Source organism: Venturia canescens, chromosome 11 (genome assembly GCF_019457755.1).
Source record: "Venturia canescens isolate UGA chromosome 11, ASM1945775v1, whole genome shotgun sequence".
NCBI classification, from domain to species: domain Eukaryota; kingdom Metazoa; phylum Arthropoda; class Insecta; order Hymenoptera; family Ichneumonidae; genus Venturia; species Venturia canescens.
In genome coordinates this window covers 15,097,916-15,117,829 of record NC_057431.1, presented here as the reverse complement: position 1 = coordinate 15,117,829, position 19,914 = coordinate 15,097,916, and the positions used below count along the sequence as shown (strand labels likewise).

General features: G+C 36.5%; 1 protein-coding gene across 2 annotated transcripts in view; it reads right to left on the bottom strand.

Annotated features, from left to right (window-relative positions):
- Positions 1–347: 347 nt before the first annotated feature.
- Positions 348–19,914, bottom strand: part of LOC122418072 (extracellular sulfatase SULF-1 homolog) — a 192,542-nt gene continuing 172,975 nt past the window's right edge. Inside the window, exons 3-5 of one of the 2 annotated variants that reach the window (XM_043432086.1) lie at positions 9,726–10,062; positions 1,242–1,481; positions 348–652 (exon numbers count right to left, since the gene is read on the bottom strand). In XM_043432086.1, the coding sequence (XP_043288021.1) occupies positions 621–652; positions 1,242–1,481; positions 9,726–9,975 (522 nt within the window). In that variant the 5' untranslated portion in view covers positions 9,976–10,062 and the 3' untranslated portion in view covers positions 348–620. The remainder of the gene's footprint in view (positions 653–1,241; positions 1,482–9,725; positions 10,063–19,914) is intronic. The other variant, XM_043432085.1, reaches the window with a different exon arrangement.

Genomic DNA, 19,914 nt, shown 5'->3' with positions numbered 1-19,914 from the left:
TTGCATAATCTTAAGCCCGTGCAAAGTTTTTTCTCAGAAATTACGACACCGATCATACTGATTTTGGGCTCATTCGACAGAGAACTTCTTAATTAGCTGAAAGTTAAATTTTCAAAACCGTACATAAGTCATGAGCTTCGTAATTGAAGAAAATCACATGCCAATTTTACCTCTACCACCGCGAATTGTTTTATTCAGAGAAAGTGTAGTCTCGGCGAGAGCCTCAGCCCAGCAGACGACAGGGCTGACAATGTACTTGTCCCGAGACTCTACCGAGTCTCTTGATTTCGTCCGAACATGTGCCACCTCAGGAATATAAAATATGTAACACAGGACACATAAATTTGTCATTAGAGAAGTGTAAACATCTTTGGTCACGGAGTCCGATAATTGAGATCATTTTTGGAAAGAGCACTTTCAAAAGAAAATTCCGTCCAATGCAATCTGATGCCGGATACGTAAATCAGTTATTCTGTGGGCAAATCTTTTCTCACAAATTTTTTGTCTCTTTAAAGTGCCGCCGCCCCCTCGCTGTCCGAGAACCTTCCCCTCCACATACCATGCAGCTCCGCAACGGTCCCCGCGCTCCCCCGTCGCCACTCGCCCTTGAGATCCGAGAGTTAGAACTGGAATAGCCTTATTACTCGCGATCCTGTAAGCGCATCCAGTAGGACGTACGGATCGATAGGCACCTTAGAAGTGCGACGCGTCGCAAAGTAAATCTATGCTGACTTAATTAGTTGAATGAACAATAATCTCAGCGTCCTGCCACAAACTCTGCGGCATCGTGTAGTTTTAAGAAGCCAACACTTGATTAGGTAACTTTAATGTGCGTGTCTAAAATCATTCTAATAGAAAGATAGAGAGAGAGTGTATTTTGTATGTGTGAACGCGTCAATCCGTCAACGCGTCTGGGATAAACGCCAACCGCGTAAGTTAGTTGTAATTTTGGTAGCTTGTACACAAGCCATCTACGCTTGGTGAATAGTTGGGTGCATGCTACTCCTCTCGCAAATTTCTTAATAAATTGCTAAATTTAAAATAATCTGATCGTTTAGTATCCTGACCGATCACTCTCCGAGATTCACCCTGTAGGGGACGAGACCGGAACTTGTACCGGATAACAAATAAAAATAAACTGCTTGCGAGATGCGCGAGTAGTTTACTCGCGCTAAACTTAAACTTCAACGTTCGCGTCGCTTGGAACGTGCAATAAGAAAAATGTTAATTCAACAGCTCACCAGTTCTATAACCAGCGTTACTGAGATAGACAGCGAAAGAGTGTGGCTCGTGGTCACGTTGCCACTGTGGACTGCTACAATTGTCATTGTTGGTGAACACCTCATGATTGTGCACGTAGCGACCGGTGAGGAGAGAGCTTCGACTTGGACAGCACATGGGTGTGGTAGTATATGCATGTCTCATTTCCGCCCCTTCATCCCGTAGTCGCTTCAACGTGTGTGGCATAAAATTGAGTGAGCCTAAGAACATATGGAAAAAAAACATAAAATACAAATTAACCTTCGACGATTATTCATCTCCTGTGATTGCTTATACAAATAATATCCATTACGTTCGATAACCGATATACAAGCTATGGCTAATGAATTATCATATTGAAATTACTATATATCATGAGTAGTAAGGCTATGCTGGTTTTGGACCAAATGTTTTGGACAAAGAGTGTCATATTTGCGAGAAACCTTTTGTCGAAGGTGATGAGCGTGTTCGCAATCATTGCCACCTGACAGGCCAATTCAGAGGTCCGGCTCATTCAAATTCTAATTTAAACTATCAAAATTCGTTTTTCATGCCAATAATTTTTCATAATTTATCCGGTTATGACGCGCATTTCATCATAAAAGAAATTGCGACTGCGTTCGCGGGAAAAATCGATTTGCTCCCGATAACAAAAGAAAAGTACATCTCCTTCTCGAAAACGGTTCAAACAACCAAAGACACACGAAAAAATATAAAATTACATTTCATCGACTCTTTCAGATTTCTCAATATAAGTCTCGATAAATTAGCATCATTTTTGACTGCAGACAAACTCGCTACGTTGAAATCACAATTCCAAGATGTGAACGATTTTCATTTATTGACGCGAAAAGGTGTCTTCCCGTACGAGTATATTGATAGTTTTGAAAAGTTAAATGAAACGGTTTCCGAAAAGGAGTATGCACATGCGAAAAATGTGTGGGAACAATTTTCAACGCGAACGCTCGGCGAATACAGCAATTTATACTTGAAGGCTGACGTATTACTATTAGCCGACATCTTTGAGAATTTTCGCGATACATGCCTGAAAAGTTATGGTCTTAACCCTGCATTTTACTACACTCTTCCCGGGTATACCTGGGATGCCATGATGAAATATACAAAGGTAAAGTTTGGATTGCTCACAGACATCGATATGGTATTGTTCGTGGAGAGAGGTATTCGAGGTGGTTTTAGTAAATGCTCCAAAAGACATGCTCGTGCTAATAATAAGTATATGGACTCGTATGACCCATCTGTTCCATCATCATATTTAATGTACTTCGATGTTAACAATTTGTATGGATGAGCAATGAGTCAACCACTGCCTTATGCAGATTTCGAATGGATTGAAGACATTGCAAACTTCAACATCGAGTCTCATCCATCTGACTCTGAAATTGGTTATATACTAGAAGATGATTTGAAATATCCAAAACACTTGCACAATGCACATAGTGTTTTCCCATTTTGTCCAACGCATGACAAACCTCCAGGCACGAAGCAAGAGAAGCTTCTTGCAACGGTGAATGCGAAAAAACGATATGTCATACATTATCGTGCATTACAGCAGTGTTTGAAACATGGTTTGAAAATCACCAAAATACATAGAGTCTTGAAGTTTAAGCAATCTTCCTGGCTCAAAACATACATTGATTTGAATACGCAGTTTCGTACACGTGCGAAAAATGATTTTGAAAAAAATCTATTCAAATTAATGAACAATGCTGTGTTTCGAAAAACCATGGAGGATGTTCGAAATCATGTCCAAGTAAAACTGTTAACGGAATGGGCAGGTCGATATAGAGCAGAGGCTATGATTGTTAAACCTAACTTTCACAAAGTATTTTTGCGGAAAATTTAATCGCTGTAGAGTTGCGAAATCTCCAAGTGAAATTTAACAAACCGATATATGTTGGCATGTCTATTTTAGATATTTCAAAAACTTGTTTATATGAATTTCACCACGAGTTCATGATGCCGATGTACTGAGATAAATGTAAAGTCATGTATACGGATACTGATAGTTTAATTTACCATATTGAATGTGAAGACGTATACGAGGACATGAAATGTAATCTCGACAAATATGACACCAGCAACTATCCCCATGACAACGTTTACGGTATACCGCGAGTCAACAAAAAGGTCCCGGGTCTCATGAAAGATGAGAACAATGGGGCCATAATGACCGAATTCGTTGGACTTAGATCGAAGATGAATGCGACGCGAGTTGAGGGCAAGAGCGATGTTAAAAAAGCTAAAGGAGTCAAAAGTAATGTTGTTGCGAGAACCATAACATTCGAAGATTATGTGAAATGTCTCGGTGAGCAGATTGAAATGAAGCGTTGTCAATCTTCAATTCGCGCAACATTACATGATGTCTATACCATTACGGAGACAAAAATCGCTCTGAGTCCACACGATGACAAGCGATACATTATTCCTGGAACGGTAGACACGTTGCCAAGGGGTCATTTCAGTATTCCTCAAAGTTCCGTGGAACGCGCGTGTGTGTGAGAGGACTCGCCCTCAACATTTAATGTAAAAAATTTTTTTGTGAATTCTACCTGCTGAGGACTTGCTTGGAAAAGGGCATAAAAATAAACCAGACATTGAAACTTTTTTCGTCTTTATTGTTCACAAATCATCCTTACTTATCCAACTATTGTGTGTATTGTCGAAACCTAGCCATTTCACAAACAACTGAATGGCCACGCTTCTTCAACACTTTTTCAATGAGATACACTCCCGTCCAAAAGTTTGGGTTCACCAGTCGGAATTTTTACCCACACTAAAAGTTCGATAGCTTGGTCAAAAATCGATGGAATCGAATTTAATAAACGTCATTTTGAAGGGAATAAATTGAGCTTCAATTTGCCGCCTCTTAAATTCTTTTGCAATTTTTTTTTAGCTGACACCCGTTTTAGAACAGCGTCGTTTTTTGACAAATTTTTGGCCTTTGTAAACCGGTTTCCAATGTAGTAAAAATTTTTTTCGCTACTTTCCTTCATGATATCTTTGAAGGGGATAGAAAAAGCTTCATTTTTATTTTTTAAAAAATATCGTACGATTTTTTTCGTACGGTTATCTTAATCTCAGCGAAAAATTAGGAGTTTCAGAAATTGTGGCATATTTCGAAAACTTTGGGGGTTCCGAGGAAATGTCAGAAGGGTAAAAAGTTGTGTCAGTTTATAATAAACTTGTTCCAATTATTTTAGATTACGTTTTTGAAAAATTTTGTTTTCATCTTTTTGATCAGGTCTCGACTGACAATAATATGAGAAATATGGGGTTTGGGATAAAATTTCAGAGGGGAAGAAAGTTTCGATTTGTAATTTTGAACTCACTGACATTTTTTAAATTTTTTTGACGACTTTTTTAAAATAAGTGACGTACTTGTTTTTAGATTTCATCGCAATCCCCATATCATTTCGATAGAAAACATTATTCTCTTAGTCTCTTGCCTTATTTACACCTGTTTCTCATTGAAAAAGCTTCTCCCACAGAAGCTCGATCGGATTCAATAGAATCCGATCTCTTAACTTAAGTTAGGAGATTGTGATGGCCAAGCCATATTAATGATTGCTCCTTTTTGTCTGAGAGCACGTTCTTCTACCGTGAACTCGTCATTGAGAATGGAAAAATAAAAATTTGGGTTCTTCCGTCTACGCAGTATATTCCTTCACTGACAAACTTTTCATCCATGATGTTAAAACACCCATTGATATAGTTTTTTTTTATTAACTAGACGCAGTAGCGGCTTTTTACAACAACACACTGCTGGTGTCAACTAAATTTGCCAAGCCATAATAAACAAATCAATCGAGCGAAACAGGTGTAAATAAGGTAAGAGACTAAGAATTTTCTATCGAAATGGCATCGGGATTGCGATGAAATCTAAAAAAAAGAACCTCACTTGTTTTGAAAAAATCGACAAAAAAATTTGAAAAAATGTCAGTGAGTTCAAAATTACAAATTGAAACTTTCTTCCCTTCTGAAATTTCATCCCAAACCCCATATTTCTCAAGGTATTGTCAGTCGAGACCTGACCAAAAAGATGAAAACAAAAAATTTTCAAAAACGTAATCTAAAATAATTAGAACAAGTTTGTTATAAACCGATACTACTTTTTACCCTCCTGACATTTCCTCGGAATCCTCAAAGTTTTAGAAATACGCCACAATTTCTGAAACTCCTCATTTTTTGCTGAAATTAAGATAGCCATGCGAAAAAAAATCGTACGATATTTTGTAAAAACCAGAAATGAAGCTGTTTCTATCTTCTTCAAAGCTGTCGTGGAGAAAAGTAGCGAAAAAAATTTCTACTACATTGGCAGCCGGTTTACGAAGGCTAAAAATTTGTCGAAAAACGGCGCTGTTCTAAAACGCGTGCCAGCTGAAAAAAAAATTGTAAAAAAATTTAACAGGAGGCAAATTGAAGCTCAACTTATTCCCTTCAAAATGACGTTTATTAAATTCGATTCCATTGATTTTTGACCAAGTTGTCGAACTTTTAGTGTGGGTAAAAATTTCGACTGGTGAACCCAAACTTTTGGACGGGAGTGTATATCTACCATTGTGTATACGAGGGATTTTCAAATACACAAATCATTTTTTACGATGATACTTTTTTTCATATTTTCATTATAAGCTCTCCCCCTCCTCCTCTTCCACTCTGATATTTTACATCGATGCTTTTTTTTTTACAAAGATTTTGGAATATGTTTGAACAAAATTTTACTCCACTAGTCGGCAAACGTTTCCATGTAGAGTTCTCTTGCCTGAGCCGCCTCCAACAGCTTTTCGAATTCGCCTTCGTCTTGGTCGAAAGCCTCAGCAAGTCTCCCCGGGACCATGAATTGGTCTCCGATGTTGGCGATGTATCGTTTTCCAAATTTCGTTTTCATCGATCGAATATGATGAATTGAATGATCAGTCCCGACCTCAAGTTGAATCAGCTTCTTCGTTGGTATGTTGTTTTCCAGCGTGGCAACTTTGTGCAGAGATGTAAACTCCATTTTTTAAGAGTGATTTTTTTCTCGTCTGCTTTCGAACTAATGCAGCAGCTGACTGACAACGTTGCTCTCGATTTCTCTAGAACTCTGACCATTATTCCCCCTCCCCCTCTGCACGTTCATGAGTGTCACTCTCCCGACATTTTCTACAATTTTTTCGTAAAGGGACCGGAGCATCAATGTGATCTTCCATCGAAGCCGTATTCCAACGATCATGGCATCGACGCAACGATTGAATTTCAACGTCAGATTTGTAGTAATATGGAAAACGCTTCCACAAAACATCCGTAAAGTCACTGAAGTATTTCTTGAACGTTGATGGTGATATAATAAGGAGTTCTTCCGCCGTCATTTCACGCGGATTTTGTATACAATCAATTGCATAAATATTCACTAGTTGTTCCATGATCCAACATTTTGTACACTCTCGACGTATTGGTCCTAGAGCATCAATCAGAGTCGGCATCCACGGTGGATAAAAATGATCGTGACAATATTGATAAGACTGAACTTCACTATCACTCTTCAAATGTTCAGGTAATCGATCCCATAGCGATGGAATGAATTTGCCATTATATTTTATGATCAGAACCTTAGGAATTGATTCGAGTTCATTTTTAGTCAACGTCCAATGTTCTTTTGATGGATGGATCGCATACATACTCGCACATCTATCCATCTTGAGATTACTTTTCAAACTAAAGTCAAGGAAAAAAATTCCACCAATGTTGAAAAAGTTCAACAGCGGACAGACCTCTTATAGAATTATTGTAGAATATTTGGTAAATTTTATTTTGCTCTCCAACTGCAGACCCTTCCCCCTTCCTTATCTACATCCGGCCGTGCATTCTTCAGGCGATGATGAACCAATGTTTTCATCTCGATACACGCCCAGAGTTCAAAATCTTGAGCGGACAGACCTCTTACAGAATAATTTTTTCTTGTAGAATATATGGTAAAGTTCATTCTATCTCTCTCACTTCTCTCTCTCCAACTCTCCACCCTTCGTTGTGCCTCTTCTCCTTATCTACTGTAACGTAACACTCTTGCCGACCTGGCCTTAACGCCGCCACGCGTCGGTTCGAGCTACCTTAATTTTAAAAGGAGCAGGTATGAAAGAAACGTGAGAACGCGGAATTTGATTTTGAAAGATTTAACAAATCCGATTTATTCAATTTTGATCGATTTTACAGGATAAATTCGTTTTTGATTTGTTGTCGTAAAAAGCAAAAAGGTTTCTATAATTCAAAGTTTTTTTGATTTTATACAATAAGAAAATTGTATTATTATTATTATTAATTTGCAGCGATATAATCTCAAATCCGTACCGCGACCTCTTGAATTACCGATAATGTTACGGAATTTACAAAATTTACAAAAATAAAGTTTTAGGTCTGACTCAGGCTCAGTTGTGACAAGTTTGAATTTAAAAAATTATAAATAAGAAAATTTACAGAATTTACAAATTCACATGTTAATTTACAAAAAAAAACCATTCCTGATTCTAGCAAGCAAAAGAAGAAATAAAAATAGGTTAAGTTAAGGAACAAACCCCAGGCTCTGGGATTGAAACGTCACCGAATCGCTCCGAGATCCTGAGCATCTGCAAGGTTAGGTAATTTACCGTCCACGGGCTCTGGGATTGAAACGTCACCGAATCGCTCCGAGATCCCGTGCAACGGAAATTTGGAAAGTTTAGAGGTTAGGTGCGGACTCTGGACTCTGGGATTGAAACGTCGCCGAATCGCTCCGAGATTCCAGGCATCCAGGAAAAATTAGGATAATAGGTTAGGTTGCTTGCCAAAATCAGGAAGAATGTTTCTGGTCAGCCTTTTTGTTCCGAGTCAGAATTTTAAGGAAGGACTGCCTGCCGAATGAGTCGCGCAGCGCGTCTTATACCCGTGTCCCCACCATAAAATTATCAAACGCCGAATTTTCGGTTTTCGGATTGGTTCTGCGCATCTTTTCGTAACGGGACTCACGATTGGCTCGTTGCCATGATTCGCGCTCTACTGTTGGTCTAACGGGCGAACATCTGATGCGAGGTCTACCGTTTTTTATGATTTTCAGCTTATTGCAATTTTCAACAACGAAAACTTCAATTTGATCAGTTATTATTTATTTTCTTCTTTAATTTGGCATTGTTATTTCATTTAATATGACTCGAATAATTACAATCGCTAAAAGTCACGTACGTGTCCTATAGCCCATTAACGCTCTGCTCGCGCATGCGTCGCAGTTGATTTTTACATTTTTCATTTGTGATTAGATTTTATATTATCAATTTGACTCATGATCATTTTTCTTCGATTCATTATAATTTTCCGCTTCATTTGAGCCTAGTTACAATATTTTACGAAATCACGTTGAATTTTAATTAACAAAAGAGAAAAATATGATAGTTCGAGTTTTTAATATGCGGCGCCGCTAGTGTCGCGCTCCACCGCTTGTATCGGGCCTTTGTATTGCCCTCCAGTACGGCCGCCGCCGGCCAGCAGTGACGCGTCTCACCGGTCGTTGTATGCGCTCGGTCAAAAACATCGCGCCGCGTCGCGATGTTTTTCGAGGTTAGGTTCGGGTTCTAGTCGATTCGGGTCGTTCAGGAGGGCGTTACGTCACACTACATACGATCCTACGCATTCTTCAGTGCGAGAAGGCGTCGAACACACAAAAATTTTTAAAGAAGTAATTCCATCTCTTTTTCATACTCATCAACTGCTGTTCATTCCATCTCTCTCACACTCACCATCGGCTCTATCTGTCCTTCTTTTGCAAGGGCATATGACACAATAATTCCATATCTCTCATCAATTGCTCTCTCTCTCCCCCTCTCCCTCATGATATTCCAAACTAAATATTTTCATCTCAACACACACACACAATTTTTCTTCCGTTCATTCCATCTCTCTCACAATCACCATCGGCTCTATCTCTCCTTCTTTTTTCAAAGGACCCAATAATTCCATCTCTCTCATACTCACCTCTCTCTCCCTCTTCTGACCCTTCGCCCCCCCCCCCTCCCGCACACCCGGCCCTTCCCCGCACAACGCTCCCCCTCGCCACAATTTGGTCTAGAACTGGTATAGCCTCACTACTGTTGTTTTATATAATCGAAAAAAATTCATCGATTTTATGTCCTTCAAAAATTACAGAAGCCCGTCCGTCAACCCTAAAAAAAGGGAAACCTCATTGCAAAAACGCTACACATCCATCATTTGAAAATGTATCGATTTATAAAAATCGTTGTAAGCAGACAAAAATACATATAATAAAACCCCGTTTCTGTAATTTCGATACACTTCATAATATCCCTAAAAGTAATTGCCAAAACACCTATTTTTTTTGGTCTCTAGGATGGTCTAAGGCCTTAATACTTGTCACTGAGCCACTACCGCGTCTCTTGATGGTCCATTCGTCCATTAGTTAATCGAGAAAAAAAGGAACTTACCAAGTTCAACATCCTGATCATCCGTAAGAATAAGAACGATATTAGGTTTCCTTTCACGGGATTGTTGATACGGAAGATAAGGTAAATTCGGCTGGCCGTTGTTATTATTATTGTTCTTATGCACAGAATCACTTAAAACATGTCGCTGACCACCGAAAACGTCTTCCGCTAATGAAATATCTTCGATCGGATTTCTTGCGCTCGCGCTTACAACCAAAAATAGGCTCACAAGTCTTAGCAAGTCCTTCATTTTTTTTAGTTTTTTTTTAAAGGTTTTGATGCGTCTCGTGATTGCTGCTAGAAATTGCAGGTGTCATAATCCAGGGAAGAGTGTTTTCTGAAAAACAAAATTAATAATGCGAACATTGAATTACCTAAAATTATAAATAATAACGGAAGAAACGTATTTTTTTTGTCTTTTGAATAGGGCAAAAATTGAAAAATGCAAGTTCTAGATAGTTCTATTAATGTTTAGAGTTCCATTTCTAAAGATAACCTCTCATATAAAATTTAAAATACTATGAAAAAGTAAGAAAATAGCGCCAAGTATTAAAGAACACGACCTTAGTTTCGAATTATATTTTTATATTTTCTTGGTCAATGGAAAATTTCTTTTCCTATTATTGACTTACAATACTCAGCGCTCTTTTTTTCTAACTTTGCCAAAGTGTTTTTATAGCGACATACTACATACACTACCAGGAAAAAGTCTCAGGACAAAAATTTGAAAAAATACCGGCGCACATTTTTATGCTCAGACGCCACTAGATTGAATATTCAGATGCAACAACGTGCATTTTGAAGAGAAGACCTACGGCTTTACTTTGGTTTATTACCTTTTTAAACTAAAAGAAAGCACAATGTATTCTCTTTAAAATGCGCCTCGTTGTATCTAAACATCTAAACTAGCGACGCAGTAGCACAAAAAAGAGTGTGGGAACTTTTTCCGACTCGTGTCCGGAAACTTCTCCGCGGTAGTGTATACAAGCATGGTGTTAACGTAGTTCAATAGCTAAGTTGCCGTATAAAAAATAGAATGCAGCCCCCTTGCTGTGTAAACATTATTCGTTGTGAAATATGTTCCAAAAATCATTTAAATTATCGTTAGTGATCCGTAAAAAAATATATGCTTACTATATTTCACAAAAAATTCATAATTGCTTATAATTTTGGAATTTTGATATTGTTTCTTTTGCGTACCACCCTGCTCGAATACATCTTCATGCCGTATGCACATACTTCGAGAAAATCATCATAACTCACGATTGGCTGAACCGATTTAGTTGCAACAAGAGGCAATCAGAAGATAAACTTTTTTTTAAAAATCTGTCCAAAAAATAAAGGTTTTCGGTCAAGCCATTTTTTCGTGAGAACGATTTGAAATCGTTGTAACGTCATAAAACCGGTGTATTCGCGTATAGTAGAGTACGGTAGGCCTCACGCTGGTTGTTTCCTTTCTTTTAATACTTGGCGTCGAGATGCTACCGCGTCTCTTGATACGAGCATAAAAATGAACGCTCAGAAGCGTGGCAATCGTAGCAACACTGTACACAGGAAACTGTCTGCAACGAGCGCAGCGTCCAAAAGTACAGTGATAATCAATGCTCATCTCACGCGACAGCGTTGCCCTGTCGCGAGCCTTGAAATTCTCCCACTCAAACTCTCATACAATTTTTACTACAATAATTTTGTTCTCAAATACTAGACAAATACTAGATCATGTTTTTTTTTAATTTTTTCTTTAGAAGATACTCTAACACTGTACATTTTTTTTTTTTTTTATCAAAATGGTAAAAACCGTTCTCGAGTTATTTCGAAATACAATTTTTGTTTGACGATTACTATGTGTTCAGATAAAGAAACCACAGAAGTTTAGCTTGCAATATCTGAAAAACTAAACGTAAGAACTACTTTTTTTATAACTGATTCCTTAGATTTTTCTGCGGGACATATACTTTTTCAAAATTTCCGTAAGAAATCGGGTAAGAAATCTCACCTTAAGAGTGGGAGAAAGAGAGAACAAGTCTTCGTGCGAAGTCTCTCTTGCCCGATTGAGTGCGAATAGAGGGGGTAGCCGCGTTCAGTGGAGTGGGTGAAACAAAACGGCACAAAAGTTACGTTTTGTGTAAAAAAAAACTTAAATCTTTCTGACTCCAAGGGACTGGGACATCCCGAAACACTCGATCTTAATGGTTTAAATCATCATATCTCGGAATTGAGTGAACGAATTTATTTGGAACAAAGACTAATTGAAAAAGAAAAATCGAAAGAAATTCCTCACCGATTTTCAGATTTTTATATAAAGCCAACAGTTTATCCGTGAAATCGATTTGAAAAACGCTATGAGGTCATGAATCAGCATATTCGCGTATATGAAAGTGCGTAGTGGTGTCGCTAAAGGGGGTGGGGCGGAGAGTGGCACCCTTTTGGGGGTGGTGACACCCGCACAAAGGTGAACAAAATTACATTTTTTTGGAAAAATGTTGCCAAATACTTTTTTTTTCTACATACCGATTCCTAGTGAAATCAACAATTGAATAAAACGATAGCATCAGATCAAGCCATAAAAGTAATCCATTAGGGCGCTATTCTTACTAACCGTTTAATGTAGAAATATAAGTTTCCCTGTTATCGAACCAAGGATGATATTGCTATTAACTATCAAGAAAAATTCCCAGCACCTTGATTACCATTTACCATTTTTCACTAATAGTTCGTTCATACATTCATAAAATGTGAAAAAAAATCCATAAACGTATCAAACCCACGGTAAGTAATTTCCACACGAAAATTCGAAAAAAATTACACAAAACATGAAAAAACATAACATAAAAATAATAGAAACTGTAATTATTTTTTAAGGTATTAAAAAATTGTAATAAAACGAAAGAAATAAAAGAAAAATCAAAATAAAAGATTAAAAAAAATCAATTGTAAAAAATTTCCATCTAAATTACGTCCAGCATTAAAACATATGATATCTATTCGAGGCCAAGTATTTAATGATAATTCAGAATACTTATTCCTACGGGTACCATCAGGAACTTGAGAAAGTTCTTATGAATCAAAAAAGTTACCATTTGAATTATGTGCAGCACTAAAATTTATGATACCGATCGGAGGACAAGTATTTGATGAGTAACTCTAAATTTCAACATTATGAAATTGTTCTAAGAAGCCTTTAAATTCAAAAAAAATCACATGAAAGCTAAAGTCATTTGTTCCGACGGTGGCAGAGACTTATAAGAAAGTAGATTCTTCTCAGACTTTCGCGATCTTCTGGTATTATTCACAAAATTCGATGTCGATTGGATCGATACAAATGTGTTAAAAGTACTTGTCCGGTCCATTACTATTCATTCAAATAAAAATTAAAAACTTGAAAAAAAAGTTTTTTTTTAAATTGTAAAAAAAATTATTTTATAAAAAAAATACAGAACAATTCGAAAAAAATTTCATAAATCTTGAAAAAACATTATATATAAAAAAAAACTGATTTGTATCTATTTTTAAAAGTGTCAAAAAAATCAAATAACAAGTAAAAAATAAAAAACCGAAAAATCGCGCTGGAAATGATTTTGGAAACCGATGCCTCATTCTTCTTATGTGATTCGAACAGCTAAATCAATTGAAAAAAATTCCATCTAATTTACGTGCAGTATTAAAATTTATTATATTAATTCGAGGCCAAGTATTTTCTAATGAATTGAAAAAAGTTACCACTTGAATTACGGGCAGCTCTAAAATTTATAATATCAATCGGTGGACAAGTATTTTATTAGTAACTCCAAATTTTGACATTATTAAATTGATCTAAGAAGCTTTTAAATCCAAAAAAATCGCATGAAAGCTAGTCATTTGTTACTCTATGGTGGCCAAGACTTCGATTCTTATCAAGACATTCAGGAAATTTACTTATCAAGAAAATCGATTCTTATCAGACATTCAGGATCCTCTGGTATTATCAAGAGACTTGGTAGAGTCAGCCCTGTCACCTGCTGGCCTGGGGCTCTGACCGAGACTATAATTTCTCTGATTAAAACGATTCGCGGTGGTGGGGGTAAAATTGGCATGTCATATTCTTTAATTGCGAAGCTCATAAGTTATGTATGGCTTTGAAAATTGAACTTTTAGCTAATTATTAAGTTTTCTGTCGAATGAGCCCAAAATCAGTATGATCGGTGTCGTAATTTCTGAGAAAAAACTTTGTACGGTCTTAAGATTATGCAAAAGTTACTAACACATTCAGGATTTGACGTATCTGTATACGCGTACTCCAACCGCTACAAACATAGTCCTCTTGGCCCCCATGATCACCAATCCCTGGTGAGAGAAATTTTGTTGCAACCAATGAAGGGGGAAAGAATTTTTGGCCCAATGACATTCGATAAAAAGAGCAAGGAAGTTTGGCGGAAAACTAAGGAGCTCGAAAGCTCGAAAGCAGAAAGCACTCGAAAGTCACCGGCCGAAGTATCACGTCGTGTTGACGTTTGGGGTTATGATGTTATGAAGTGCGTGCGGGAAAATAAAAATAATTTTCGCGTCATCTAACGAAGTGCATATTAATATATTGTAACGGTACGCTTTTATGACGTCACCCGCTACGCGTGGTTTCGAGCTACTAAAAATTTAGGAGCAGGCATGAAATGAACGAAAGAGTGAAAATTTGTAGTCAAAATTATAATGATCGTGTTTATTCACATCGGTTTTAGTATACAAAAGAAGTTGTGATGCAAATCGTTCGTGTTTTTGTGGTAAATTTGAATTCTTTCTCTAATTTCATTAAGTTTGTCCAGTTTATCAAGAGACTCGGTAGAGTCTCGGGACAAGTACATTGACAGCCCTGTCGTCTGCTGGCCTGAGGCTCTCGCCGAGACTATCTTTTCTCTGAATAAAACGATTCGCGGTGGTGGGGGTAAAACTGGCATGTCATTTTCTCGAATTGCGGAGCTCAAGAGATGTTTCGTTAAGCGAAAATTAGTTTGGAGACTAAATTTCAAAATCTCTTTCGAATGAGCCCGAAACCAACACGATCAGTAGCGTAATTGCTGAGAAAAAACTTTGCACAGGCTCAAGATTATGCAAAAGTTACTAACACATTTAGAAATTTGACATGTCTGTATATAATACCATCAAAGGCCTCATGTCCCTCGGTCTAACTTCGCGGCGGTGTCGCGGACTGACGTCACATGCCGAGAGCTCGAAAGTCACCAGCCGAAGTTTCACGTCATGTTGACGTTTGGGGTTATGATGTTATGAAGTGCGTGCGGGATAACTAAAAATAATTTTCGTCATCTAACGAAGTGCATATCAAGAGACTCGGTAGAGTCTCGGGACAAGTACATTGACAGCCCTGTCGTCTGCTGGCCCGAGGCTCTCGCCGAGACTATACTTTCTCTGAATAAAACGATTCGCGGTGGTGGGGGTAAAATTGGCATGTGATTTTCTTTAATAGCGAAGCTCATGAGTTATGTACGGCTTTGAAAATTGAACTTTAAGCTAATTAAGAAGTTCTCTGTCGAACGAGCCCAAAATCAGCATTCTCGGTGGCGTATTTGCCGAGAAAAAACTTTGCACGGGCTCAAGATTATGCAAAAAGTACCAACACATTTACGCAGCTGACGTATCCGTATATGGGTTCAGACCGATACATACAAGGGCTTCTTGATGCCCATCATAACCAATCACCGGTGAGAATCTATCCGTCTCGACCAATCGCCGATGAGAAAGTTTCTGATAGTCCTCAATGTTTTCTTGTATACCGTCTGTTATCGTCTGTTATGTTATTATAAAGTGATTGCGATCGTAGCCCCGTGGATCAACGGTGCAAGATTTGCAAATTTCGTTTAAATAAATAAAACATTATTGGAAATAGCAGTGGATATAATCAATTTTATTTTTTTCATAAAAGAAGTTTCAATAAGTTTCGAGCCCAATTCACGACAGTAATATCTATAATAAATAAAACCTCAAAAGTGGATTAATTGATCTCATACAGTGTACTGAGAGTGAGTAAAATATTGAGAAGTGAAAACGTGAATAATGTGTCGTGAAAATTAAGAATTATCTGTTCTACTTCGATATCGTAATATATACATAGATAGCAAATTTGCGAGATTTCGCGTCATGTTGACGTTTGAGGTTATGACCGCCGGAGTGCTGTAGCGTGCAGAGTGTAGAAAAATAAAAGTGGTTATTGAAAAGTGGAAGGAATCGATATTATTAATGACGTGACTAATTAGTGTTGAATAATAATAATAATAATAACAATGAGAAAAAAAAAGTTCGTTCATTATAACCTCTAAAACGTTCTTTCCAAACAGAAATTCTATGTTGTGTAATTACATTAAAGAAAGAGGTGGATGGTTGTTTGTAAACGAATTCAAATAAATTAAAAAAAACTTTGGTCAAGTAATTCAATGTATTGTTGTCATAATTTCTTTCATTTAGTTTGGCTGTGTTCACCGGTCCCTTTTTCCACCTGCTTAGCTTACAGTGTATTGTCATACCAATTTCTATTTGTTCTCCAGACAATACGAGAGATATTCGTATTTCTATTTCTTTATATTGATTTCAACAACATAATTTGAAATATTTATAACAAAAAGCCTTCATAATTGCTTGTTCATACACCCAAGTTTTGAAAAAACTTTGAGCCATGTAATAATGTATAGATATATTCATTTGAGTTGTTACATGATAAATTTGGAAATTTATTTCAATAAGTCATTGGGTGCTTAATTTTCATGTTATCAAAATTTGTATCTTCGAAATGCAATGAACACCTCTAACCTTGTGGGTTGAAAAATTCATGTCTGTAAGTCTACACCTGATCATTTTTGGATGTGATCAAATATTTTGTCTGCGGATAACCATGGAGACATACAAAATTACAGCATTTTGCTTGCTTCAACATGCATCGTATCTGTCACTTTTTTTTTGAATGTGTCATAATAAGTTTCAAAAATGTGGTTCATGTAATTTTGAAGTGTTTTTCCCTATAGCACCAAAGTCTGTATAACTGATACGTAGCAAGTACCTATGAACTTTGATATTTCTGTGAAATAGCAGGTATGCCAATCTTTTAGCTTTTTGGTTCCGACTGGAATATATTAACGAAGATATTCATTACTAAAGTCTTCACCTACTTATTTCTGAATAGATCTGAAATTACTGTCTTCAGAAACTAATGCACAGATACATGAAACAATTTTGATTTCTGTTCTCTTTCAATTGCGCTGTCTTTTTTCTTTTTAACTATGGCTCTGCTCTTTCCGATCCTTGTTTTGACTCCATCGGTTTGCAGCGGATCGATGCATATTATTAATTGGTTGCCTAATATGTGTCCTATGATTTTCTACTATTTCTTCATGCTGATTGTGGTAACGTGATTCAAAAGGTTTCCAATTATGATCATCAATCGCACATTTTGTACAACAGATTCTCAAAACAGTTTCTGGTCTTGATATAAGTGTAGTTATTCTTTTTCCACCTGGTCTGTCGAGTAATAAATTTTGAAACTTGTTCCAAAAAGTCTTGGGATGCTTTTTTTGCTGATAATATGAAAATTTGAATCGTCGGAATGCGGTAGGCAAACACAAATATTGACAACAATACTTATGAAATGACGTGTATGTTGAGTATTCCTATTCTGCAAACTGCAAATGTGGAATTATTGGTGAAAACATTCATTACGATAAGTGTACAGTTGCTCAGTTTTATATGCGACTAAGTATAATACCTGCCAACATCATGGAAACCTACAGAATTTCTGAATGTTATGTGCGCTATGTGATTTTAATGTAACATCATGACTTCTAACAACTTTCCACTCTAATACTATAGATTTGGATCATTGAAATACAGCAAAAATCTGCAAACTATAAAATTTATATACTGTGCCATTCATTTTATTTTTTGACTCCCACCGTAACATAAATATGAAGTGAAAAATTCATTACAAAAGTCTTCAGTTGCTCATTTATGGATGGATTTGAAACTGCTGTCTTCCAAACTCATTGCGCAGATACATTGAATTGCAGCCGATACCTGCGAATTTGGAAATTTCTGTGGATAAGTATATGTGCTAAGTATCACCCCCTATCTTTGATTATGGTAATATGTAATGGAACTTTGTTCAGCAAGTTTTAAAGTGTTTCCTTTCAAATAGTATTGAAGTTTGTATTACTGCAGTATGGAGCGAATACCTTCAAACTTTGATATTTTTGTGTCGCAGCATGTGTGCCAATCATTTAAATTTTTTACTCCAACCGTAACATGTAATTTCAAAAATTCATCACAAAAGTTTTCAGCTTTACTAATTATCTTAATTTTCCTTTTTCTAAATTCTATGCTAAATTTCTGAATTTCCTAATTTATTTCTAAATTATCCTGAAATGAAATTGTTTTCCTCCACAAGCAATGCAGGTACCTTAAATGTCTTTGAATTCCGTTGCTCTGTTGAATCAAGTACGCTCAGTTTTTTTTACTTCTTTGAATTCTGACATAATAAATGTTTCCGGGTGCCTTTTTTCTGCAACTATCAAACTGTAGATAATTGGATCTTCGCGGCCACTTGCAAACTTTGGAAATATATTTCATCGGGGGCATGTTTTGGATGACACGAAAATGTCTAGATTCAGAATGCCAAAACGACATTTAAAAATGGCCAATTCTGTTGTATTCGTTGTGTCTTGAATTTGATCTATCTTTTCTCTTTTCCTTTCTTTTCACTAACGTTATAAGCCGGAAATCATATCTCAGCCCGCAACACGCATTGCTACATGCTCTTGAGTTTCCAATGGACAAAACATATTAGAAGACAAGGAGAAAAATCACCAAAGTCCAAGAACAAACCTCTATCGAAATATTTCCAGTTCAAATTTGACGAAATTTAGATCTTTTTTCGTGGAAACCAACGTTATAAGCCGAAAATCATATCACGACCTACAACCTGCTTTTCACCCTGCTCTTTGGTTCCTAATTGACAAAACATATTAGAGTACAAGGAAAAAAATCACCAAAGTCCAAGAACAGACCTGTGACGAAATATTTCCAGTTCATTTTTTACCAAAAATAGGTCTTTTTTCGTGGAAACCTACGCTATAAGCCGAAAATCATATCCCGGCCTCCAACCCGCTTGCGGCCGTGCTCTTGGGTTCCTAATTGACAAAACATATTAGAGTACAAGGGAAAAAATCGCCGAAGTCCGAGGACAGACCTGTGACGAAATATGTCCAGTACAATTTTGACGAAAAATAGGTCTTTTTTCGTGAAAACCAACGTTATAAGACGAAAATCATAAATAATTCATAGAAATTTAAACTAATATCCTATAGTCAACTGAACATAAATAAGGAACTTTTGAGAAAAAAGACGTGATATCAAACCATAAACTTCCCCTAGGAAAAAAAAGGTTGGGACAAGTACATTGATGGTCCCTCGTTTGTTGATAATTCCATCCATGAAAAAAACTTTAAAACAAAATTTTTATAAAAAATGGGCAAAAAAATTATTTTATAAAAAAAATACAGAACAATTCGAAAAAAATTTCACAAATCTTGAAAAAGCATTATCTTTAAAAATAACTAAACTTTATCTCTTTTTTAAAGTGTTCAAAGAATCAAATAACAAGTAAAAAATAAAAACCGAAAAATCGCGCTTGAAATCATTTTGGAAACCGATGCCTCATTCTTTTTATTTGATTCGAAGGGCTAAATCAACTAAAAAAAATTCCATCTAATTTACGTGCAGCATTAAAATTTATTATATCAATTCGAGGCCAAGTATTTTCTGATAAATTGAAAAAAGTTACTATTTGAGTTACGTGCAGCACTAAAATTTATGATATCAATCGAAGGACAAGTAATTTATGAGTAACTCCAAATTTCAACATTATGGAACTGTTTTAAGAAGCTTTTAAATCCAAAAAAATCACATGCAAGCTAGTCATTTCTTACTCTATGATGGCAGAGACAATCGATTTTTTTCAGACTTTCAGGAGCTACTGATATTATTCACAATATTCGACGTCGATTGGATCGATAGAAATTATGTTTAAATATGAGTTAAAAGTACTTGTCCGGCCCATCACTTTTCATTTAAATCAAATAAAAATCAATCATAAAAAAACGAAACTGTACGGGAGAATCCGGTTAAAAATTTATTGAAATGCGATTTAGGTTAGTTA